Here is a 10534-nt window from a genome sequence, read left to right on the forward strand (position 1 = left end):
TCTTCTTACTACTTCATCAATACACTGAGTTGGAATTTTTAATCATAATGTTGAATACTGTGTATAAGTTATTATTTCTATATTATTATTTAACGTGTGAGTTATAACTGTATTAAAATGTAGTTATATTGTACATATGTTGGTCTGAAATCTGCATGACCATTCATTGTGCACTGGACATGGAAAACCTAGAAGCCACCAGCTACATTGTGGTATTTAATACTGTAATTTATCATGACTGAACTATGATTGTAAACATAACTGTTTTTGCCTTTATAATCAAACAGAACCACATGAAGGATGGGATTATTCTGCAAAATGATGCTGTATCTGTGATCCTTAAACAGCAACAACTATTTGTGAGTAAGGCTATGTATGTGTGTCTTGAGCTTGAGTGAATATGTCTTTGTAGCTTGCAGAACTCTTCTAAATACTACAAGAAATATGCGAAATTTCTTGCAAAATAATTTGTAAGTTCAGGATGTTATATAACTAAGCAATACATAGAGTGTTTATATTCTCTGGAGTTGATTGCAGACAACAAAATACTATGCACATTGTTCAAGTACATATCTGCTACTTAATCATAATTTTTATCTGCGGTCCCACAAACAACAGTTAAAGTTAATGTTTAATTACCTCTGCATGTGTGATATACCCAGACTCTATCTATGTGCAATAATCTATCATGAATGATGTCATAAAATGTGTCATTTGAATAAAAAACAATTTGATCACACTAAGGTGTTCTCTTTGTCTTGTACGCAAGGTACCTGATGCATCTAGATTATGGTGAGCAGCATGAAATGGCTGTGGTTATACAGGAATTATGTGATCACCATCCTGACACCTTTCCTGATCCTGCCTTTACCTCTTACTGTCAACACTTCGGTAAGCAGTATGAAATACTTAAGTGATGTGTTCGCTGTATTTTCTGTAATTTTAATAGATATACCCAATGTTTGAAGTCAATGTGAGTTCAGGATCCTTGTTTTGGAAAAGATCTTTGTATTAATGTATGGTGTAATATATTATATGGAGTATTATTTATTTTTTGTGTGTCCTGATAAATTCTGATCAATGAGTGTTGATTACCTTGCTTCAGTGAGACACTGCTACCAGCCAGACTGCTTCTGTTAGAAATGCCCTGCATTGTCAGCAAGTAATCCTTGGGTTACTTTCATTTAATACAAGCATACATTTCAGTCCATTTTGTTTGAGATCCAGTTAAAAGCAGACAGCACACTTCTAGCAAGCCAAGGAAGTCACTGATGCAGCTCTATCCGAGCATCTTTAACATACTACACATGATATAATGCCATAAGACAGTAATCATACATACATTATAATGTATTAATATTGTGTAATGTGCCTCAAACAAGTGAACTCTAAAAAAATTATGCTTTATATGTCCAAATTCTTACATTTTCAGTGCTTTACTCAATATCTTTGTATAACCTCAATCAGTGGCTTGTCAATAACTAAGTCAATGGTCATATTCGCTCTGTGATCATATTTGCTGGTCATTTTGAAACATCATGCCTACTGGCAGAAATATACAGTGTGACTCCTCTTATCAGCCCTTGTGGTTCGATTGTCTCCTATTGTCAGGAGGTTTATTTGAACTTTCCCTTCTGCTCTCCTTCTTATCACTACAGCGCTGGTCGAACCTTTCACATACTCTGTTGTTGTTTAATAGAGCGCTTTTCGTTTGCACAATAATCAATTCTGCATCCTTTACCACACTGAGTGAAAGATAAAAGTTATAAAGTGATGCATTATTCATTCATTTATCCATATAAATTGCTCAATTAAATAGATTTTCACAAGGGTAGTTTCTCTGAATTTGGTTAGTCAATAATACACAGAATGCCTGGATACTCTTGGTATATGGAGGTGGTGGGTCAGTTAGCCAGCTTTGTGTGTCCAGCATCTGAATAAAGTAACCATATCAGTGTGTTGTAGCATAATCAAATATTCAGTCAATTTCCTCATAAAGTCAAATCATTAACTATGTACAGTACAGTACAGTACAGTATAGTCTTTAAATAACACCGACAAGTTTTGTTTTACTTTGCAATTTAAAAAGGAATAAGCTACTATACAACACACAGTCATCCACAGTACTTATAGGTAACAGCTAATGTATTTCCTATATGACCACCTGTGGGGCATAAATAAGATTTTTGTTATAGCTCCATAATTACAACTCTCTAACTTTCACCACTCAGTTGTGCAGCAAAGTATAGTAATTAACTGCAGGATGGTGAAATAAAAATCTTTAGATCATTTGTAGTGTATCTACATTATTGTATTCAAATAATGTGTTGTGACTTCCCTACACTCTTATATACCTAAAATTAGCTTTTACATACAGTATATATTGTCTTTATATATAATATTGCAAAGATCCTGCTACTACCATCTTTGTAAGCTTAATTCCCAAACCTTACTAACCTTCCTCACCTCTTCACTAGGAGGATGTGAGAAATCTAAGGTGTAGAAATTGCATGAATGGAAGCAATACAATTGGATTTATTTAAAAAAAGGAAGTGCTAATTTTTACAGATTTGCTATTTTATCCCATCAACATTGTGTGTATATCATTATGTGTTTTTTTTGCAGGAGGCTAAGTGTGGCTTTGTGCTCATCCTGATGGCTGTGTACTGGTGTACAGAATGTCTACCACTGGCGATCACTGCACTCCTCCCGGTTTTCTTCTTCCCTATGATGCGCATCATGACGGCTGAAGATGTAAGAGTGCATTAAGTCTAGAGTTTCCTCTTAAGTCTGGAGCATTTGGAGATTTTCAGACTAGATGGTTTTTGTGTTTATTCTGCAGGTGTGTTCCCAGTACTTCAGTAACAGCACCATGCTGGGAGTCGGTGGATTAATGATAGCCATAGCTGTAGAACGGTGGAATCTCCACAAACGTCTTGCCATTTCCGTGCTTTTGGTAGTTGGTGTGAGGCCAGCGCTGTAAGAGACTTTACTGTATGGTCTCTCTTCTTTGCTAAAAAAGAACCCTCTTTCACTATTGATTCTCTACTTTTTTTTTCTATGTCTCTAAGGTTGATGCTGGGGTTCATGAGCATCACAGCCTTTATCTCTATGTGGATCACTAACATAGCCTCTACGGCTATAATGCTACCCATCGTGAATGCCATGCTGGAGCACCTCAGTAAGGCCGAGGCAGAGGAGGAAGAGATAGAGCTTCAGCAGTGCAGGGTCCTAAGAACTTTACAAGTGCACGAGAGCAAGGATGGACTTGGCAACATACGTATGTAGTCATGGCTAGAATGCTTGAGCTGACTTTTAATCTTTTGTTAGAATTTTCAGCCAAAGAGCTGTGTGTGTGTGTGTATGGGACCTGTGCATGCTCTTAAAGAGCATCAAAGACAGTCTCACTACTCACTGGGCCATCCCACAGCCCCAACCTCACACGACAGTCATCCTATAAGGCCGTGAATGCCAGAGGTCAGAAGGTGGTCCTGTACAGCGAGAAGCAAAAGAAAAACACAGAATACACACAAATGTCCTCAGCTTAAATAATTTCATCTCATACAGATAAAAAATTCATCAAAGTTAATTAAGAGCTAATAAATAATTCGTTATAGTCTTATACAAAATGATAAAGACTGCTCAGCAGGTGTAAAGCCGGCCTACACTTATCTTTGAATTTTTTTTTTCTATGGACTTTCTACTACTTCTTTCCCTCCATTTGCTTAGCTGTTAATTTTGTATTACTTTCAATCCATTTCTTTGTCATTTATTATACATCCTGGCAGTCACACAGTATAGTGCAGCTACTTTATTGATATAAAGAGAATTTAGCCCAAGTAACTGATGAATTATACAAGTCTAATAGGATCCAGAGCTATTTTTCTCTGTTCCTACAACTAATAGATAATTTAATAGATAATCTGATAATCAGAAACACCTCTTCTTCCTGTAGCAGTGGAGCTGAGTCCTGAGGAACTGTTACAAGCTGAGCAGAGGATGCGAGAACGTGAGCAGAAGTATCTGAGACTCAAAAAAGGAATGAGTTTGAGCGTTTGTTATGCTGCCAGCATTGGAGGCACAGCCACTCTCACCGGCTCCTTTCCCAATCTCATCCTCAAAGCCCAGATTGACAAGTAACAAACATAATACCACATCCTAGATATGTTCTTTCGAACTATTCTAATTATGGATGCATCAGTACGGTTTTTTTCAGACCAACAATAAGTACTATAAGTACAGTACATGGTTTTGGAACTTTTAATACTGATACAGATACTGGTACCTACAATAAAATGAGAAATCTACGTAGTATTCCGCAATCAGGAGTGTCATACAATATTATATTTAGCTAGGTTTTGGATGCCGACACGTGCTGGTTGTAATAAACTATACCTGGAGGCTTTTATGTGTAAGAAGTGGTGTTTAAACTGTGCCTACAATACTGATCTGCAAGCTCAGCATGTGGGGTCATTAAAATGCTGTAAATTGTACTTTGACTCGTGAGTAATGCAGAGACCCTGGCAAAGAGAAGTCATGCATGTCTCAGTGAACTGAATTGTTTCTCAAGTGCTCACTTTACTGATCCATGCTTGTGAAATCCTCTTTTCATCTGAGCACAAGCACCTTGCTTTCATTTTTCATTACCACATGTACTGATGCTGCTCATCAAAATGATTCAGACAGCATAATATGTTTACTAGTATGGTAGGATGAGGGTGTTGGATTTATGCAAGGCTTACCTCATGTAGTATCTTGTATTATTCAATTCCATTCAGTTCAAAAGTATTTGTATAGCGCTTTTAACAATGGACACTGCCATAGAAAACACAGCTTTACAGAAGTATATAAAATCAGGATATAAATTTTTGAATTGTAAATTCGTTTATCCCTAATGGTGGAAAGGACCTTGAGAGGAACCAGACTTAAAAGGGAAACCATCCACATCTGGATTGACACTGGCTTGTGTGATTATAAATCATTTCCCTTCTATAACTATGGTATATACTATACTACTATGGTATACTACTATACTATATGGTCAAAAAGTACAATTAGTTATGAGAAAATTCATTCTAGCTTCAACATGAAGTCAATTTTGTTTAACTTATCGACTGATGGAGACTTGAGTGCAGAACCATTCGTGCCATTTGCAGTCCTAAATCAGAGCAATGGTTTCTTCATTTGTATTACTGATGTATATTTCGAATCATTTAGTAAATAAGTACTGATGCATCCCTAATCCTAACTTATTCTAATAGAAAGTATGTGGCTGCAGAATCAGCTGATGGAATACTATGTGTATATAAATGCAGGATCTATCCAGAGAATGGGGATGTGATTAACTATACCTCCTGGTTTGGGTTTTTCTTCCCCAACATGGTGCTGATGCTGATGTTCTGTTGGTTATTGCTGCAGTTCATGTATTTGGGCTTCAAGTAAGTAACAAAGTCATATATTACATATATTACTGTATGTATATAACTACATTAATTGTGCCATGTCATTGTAGGCATCCATTATAACATATACAAATAAACTAAAAATGTTACAGGGGAATGGAATTAAAATTTAGTAGATCAACAACTGCCACAGCTATTACTTGTGGATATTACTAAAATAAAATATTCTTTTTAGTTTTGTTTGTACTGAAAGTACAGTATAATAGCATAATAAGTGCAGTATAATAGTATAATAATGCTCCAATTACATACAACTGTGTCTATATCACAGCATGTAGTATTTATTTATTCTTTAATGAAAAGCCAAATTATATTCATATTTCAGTTTTAGCTAAATAATCGAATAATTTTTTTTTTTTGCATGTCAATCTTCAGTGTAAAAAACTCATGTGGTTGTGGAATTACTAGAAGCAGCCATGAAAAGGTGTTTCAGGTGATGAGGCATGAGTTCCGAAAGCTCGGCAGCATGTGTTTTGCGGAGTACAGTGTGGTCGTGCTTTTCATACTGTTGGTTCTGTTGTGGTTCATGAGGGACCCTGGCTTCATACCAGGCTGGGGCTCGCTAATGGAAACTAAGTGAGTGCCCTTGCCTTATAATAAAATTTTAGGGATAACTTTTTTATATAATCATAAATAAGTGCAGCTGATTTTGTGCCTTTATTGTGTACATTGTATTATGTAACTCTTTACCTTTTACATGTTCAGCTTTTGGAACTAACCAGGTCTTCATTTTGTTTTGTTTTTTTAGGTTTGTGTCAGATAGCACAGTCTCCATTTTAATAACCTTTATGTTTTTCATAATACCCTCCAAATTTCCAAGATGTTGGCATGCTGGTTCTTTAGACATATCTGGTATGTTAATATTTATGATCATCTTACATCATTTTTGGTGGCTCTGTCTTTATGAAGGGTTGCACAGTGGATCACGGCACCTGGCTCACAGCTCAGCATCGATCTCTGGAGTTGTGTTGTGTATGGGTTTCCTCAGGGTTCTCTGGTTTCCTCCCAGCTCCCAAAAAACATAGCAGTAGATGGACTTTCTTTTTTAAATAACCCCTAGGTGTGAATGTTTGTGAACGGTGCCCTGCAATGGACTGGGACATGATACAACATACAGTGTAAAGCTCTGTATAAAGGACTAAATAGAGTGCAAATAATTTAAGTCTTAGACAAGAACAATGTGCATTTTTTGTGAAGCACAATACAAAAGGATGCAGAGGATAGTATGGGTAAAATGTGAATGATTGTTTGTAATGAGCTTTGAAATTATTCAATAAAGTTTGATTTAAAAAGTAAACAAATAGTACACAGCAAGTAGACAGAACACAAGATCAACACCAAAATAAGATACATTTTATTCATTCATCTTCACTAACCCCTTTGTCCTGGTCAGGACTGCAGTAAGTTCAAAGCTCATCATGGTAAGACTGGCCGCAAAGCAAGACCCTAAATCAAAAATAGCCACACATTTAGATGTGGGGGCAATTTAGTAGCCAACTAAAGTTCCCTTTTTATTAGGAAAGGGAAACCAGAAACCAGAAAGAAACCACACAGACCTGGAGAGAACAAGCAAAACTGATGATCTCATGACTGTGGAGCTGTGAGGCATTAACATGACCTGCTGCTCCATTTTGCCAATTTAATTGAAGTGTCAACTCTTTCACTATAAGGTAGAAGTGAAGAAAAGCTTCCTGACATGCTGCTTGACTATCAAACAGTGGAAAAGGTGTTGCCTTGGAACATCCTGCTGCTGTTGGGTGGAGCTTTGGCACTGGCTAAAGGCAGTGAGGTATACTGAAAAGCCACTGACTTCAAAATCATACCTGTTATACACTGCTGATCATCTCAGCTATTAACTGAGTTCACTAACAGTGCATGTATAGAGCATATCGTTCTGCATGGGCCATATATCAGTACAGTGTGTAAATATTACAACAGACAAAATTATACATTATGAAATAAAATCAGACAAGGACTCTTAAAAAAGTAATGTTAAAACTGAGTATTTGTAGCCAATATATGTATAAAGATTCACTTTAATGGACCAGGCTTGTTTGTCTAGGTATCCCACCTGTCTTTTTGGCTTGGACAAAATCTCTTGCCTCTGGGGAACATCCCTCCCGTGGCTCTCTCCTTCGTTCTTTGCCTTGTAGTGACCATGCTCACCGAAGTCTGCAACAATGCCGTAATCAGCACTGTTTTCCTGCCTATTCTAGCCTCCATGGTAAGACATACATACATACTTAAGCACATAAGGAAAATGCAAAACTAAAGATTAATTAATATGTTTGTCCTTTCCTGTTGCATTACCAGGCAAATGCTCTTAAGATACATCCACTGTCCATCATGCTGCCCACCACCATCAGCTCCTCATTTGCCTTTATGCTCCCAGTGGCCACACCACCCAATGCCATTACATTCAACTATGCCAATCTCAATATCATGGACATGGTGAGGCCTCAGCATCTTACTTTTGTTGTTGTCGTTGTTTTTTTAGGCTTTTCTATATGTAACGAAAATATATGGCTGTAATTGCATTATAGGTAAAGCCTGGACTTGTACTGAACCTGCTGGGGATAGTCTGCATAAACTTCGCTACTAAAACCTGGGGAACTGCAATGTTCCATTTAAACGAGTTCCCTACATGGGCTAATATCAGTACCAGGACTCCTTAACTGAAGACTTCTTCCTCTTTCTACAAGTCTAGCCCTGTGTGCAGGAAAAGAAAGAAGGAGAACAACACAGAAAGGACAAATGATCAAACCTGTGAATGACATCAGGAATGGATTCCAAAGGTGGAAAAAGCACAATTCTACAAGGTTTATTGGTTGTAGCCAATTGTGTAGGAAGAATGATTTGTACCTCATTTAAGGGGCATTAATCTCTTCACATACTATGTACCACACTAGCATATTGCCACCACTGGACATCATTCAAACACAGGAGAATGGCTCTGGAGACCACTGAAGATGATTTTTCTTCTGTTTACCTGATGAAGCTAGTGCTCAAAATGATCTTTGCCTGTTATAGAAAATGAGAATATCTAAAATGATATTCTGCACTCCAAAGATAAATTCAGGCGCTTTGGGTGAACAGTCACATACATTAGTGTCACAATTAAAGCTACTAAAGTGAATAATTTTGCCAGTGATTATGGCCTGGAATTTATACTTCAGTGTATTTAAATAATTTACTATTTTTTAAAACTTGCTCCTTACTGCAAAATGCTGTAGGCAAGTTATCAATATTTATGAAAAAATCACAGGCATGGTGTGTGATACATTGCTGTCTTGAATATGGACAGTACTACATATAAAAATTCTTAAAAAGTCTTAAAGTAGCCCATGCTAGCACAAGACAGACCGAACATTTTCCACAATTTTGCTGCAAAACGCACACACACACATGCACACACACACACACACAAAATTTACTGTTCCTGTTGATCTTCTGTCGTCTTCGTCGTCTGTATTTAGATTATTTGTAAATGACATTTAGTGATACAGAAATAAAAAAGAAACAATATTGTTTGCTTTTTTGCAGTTTAAATGCACACTTCATAATGGCTTTTATGTTGAAACCTACAAACTTACTACTCCTACCTTATAAACAGTCTAGACAGGCTAGAAAAACAATAGTAAATAAATACACCATAGGTCTGAACACAAAAGTCTGTTAGAATTTTCAAACTTTATTAGAAATCCAAATTAGATGGTCATTACTAGCTTTCTCTGTCAATTGAGCTTTAGACAATTAAGCTATAATCTTCATGCACAGAAAGCATCACTAGCCAATCATGTGAGACTTTTCTCTGGCAGAATAAAAACTCACACAACATACAGGAAACATGAAGCATTTACATTTTGGGCATTTGCCCTTATCTAGAGCAACTTACATTTTGCCCCATTTTTATACAACTGAGCAATTAAAGGTTAAGGGCCATGCTAAAGGGCCCAGCAAGAACAGCTTGGTGGACCTGGGATTCAAACTCACAACCTTCTGGTCAGTAGTAACAATGTCTTAACCACTAAGCTACCACAACCCCCCAGCACAAGCAGTGACATGGACCATAAATGGACATACTGTATATTGGTTAATACTGTATATTTAATAACTGGCAATATGTTTCCATATAATAACTTGCCTGATAAAGATTTTAAGCTGTTTATAATCATGTTATAGTTGTAGCACTCACAGTATAATGAAACTAATGAATTACTATTCCATTCTTCTGTGTGAATGTTTACTATAAAAAGCTTGCTTTTGAGAAACTTGGAAACTGAGAAAAGAAAATTGACCTAAAAAAGTATTAGTGCTGGCAGTATACTGTATCAATCTGCTCTAAAGGTCTATTAAGCTAGAGGTTCAGGTGCTGTATACTGATTCTAGCAGCTTCATCCATGCCTCTGATACAAGACACATGCTTGTGCATGCCAACAATGTATTTTTCATCTGCAGGTGAACCCAGAACCAACAGTTATGGAGTCAAAAAAAGGGGGTGCATGAAAGGAAAGTTTTCTTTTAATTAATACACTGCTGAATTTCAATGTTGGAAGAAGATAAGAATGTGAGAACATGTTTTCTTGTGGAAATTAACTGACACCACACACACAGTAGCGGTCTGAAGTCTGTGAAAAATACATTTAAAAATCCATATAAAATAAACTAAAATACTCATCAGCATGAAACCTAATAGCACACCTAAGCAGCATTTTAGCGTTGGAAGCATGTTTCTAGATATTACCGTTTACGCGATATGTTGCTTAAACTATTGCGAGAAATTCTCAAATAGTATATAAATACAACTCTCCAATATGGGAGGCAGGCGCGCTAACAAATTACCACACAGCCAACGCGGCTTGCTTATAAGCTATACATGCTTTATACAGCTATACGATTTCTTTTCCTTTCAGTCAAATTGAAAAGATATAAATGTAAAGACGGCAAAATGTCAAGTACAGTATACCGCGAAACACGTTGGGCTAACTTTTTAGAACTTTGTGATCTAGAGCTCAGTAACACGTCAGCTCAAGCAGCCATCTTGGCATTTGTGACGTCACCGAAGGTGATGA

The 10534-nt window shown here is 36.8% G+C and overlaps 1 protein-coding gene across 1 annotated transcript; it reads left to right on the forward strand.

Annotated features, from left to right (window-relative positions):
* The first annotated feature begins 762 nt into the window (after positions 1-762).
* LOC131343592 (Na(+)/citrate cotransporter-like) lies at positions 763-8908 on the forward strand. The gene is made up of 12 exons (XM_058375394.1): positions 763-891; positions 2626-2754; positions 2843-2979; positions 3072-3280; positions 3956-4136; positions 5316-5438; positions 5838-6038; positions 6211-6314; positions 7133-7251; positions 7525-7686; positions 7776-7913; positions 8006-8908. Exons 1-12 carry the CDS (start codon positions 790-792, stop codon positions 8135-8137), a joined length of 1737 nt encoding a protein of 578 aa, XP_058231377.1. The 5' UTR covers positions 763-789; the 3' UTR covers positions 8138-8908.
* Positions 8909-10534: the final 1626 nt, after the last annotated feature.

The sequence above is a fragment of the Hemibagrus wyckioides genome, linkage group LG22 (genome assembly GCF_019097595.1).
Source record: "Hemibagrus wyckioides isolate EC202008001 linkage group LG22, SWU_Hwy_1.0, whole genome shotgun sequence".
Taxonomy (NCBI): domain Eukaryota; kingdom Metazoa; phylum Chordata; class Actinopteri; order Siluriformes; family Bagridae; genus Hemibagrus; species Hemibagrus wyckioides.

Coding starts and splice junctions, on each gene's coding strand:
- LOC131343592 (XM_058375394.1), top strand. CDS start 790: ATGGTGAGCAGCATGAAATGGCTGTGGTTATACAGGAATTATGTGATC. Junction 3,281..3,955: donor GGATGGACTTGGCAACATAC/GTATGTAGTCAT, acceptor TTCTTCCTGTAG/CAGTGGAGCTGAGTCCTGAG. Junction 7,252..7,524: donor CACTGGCTAAAGGCAGTGAG/GTATACTGAAAA, acceptor TTGTTTGTCTAG/GTATCCCACCTGTCTTTTTG.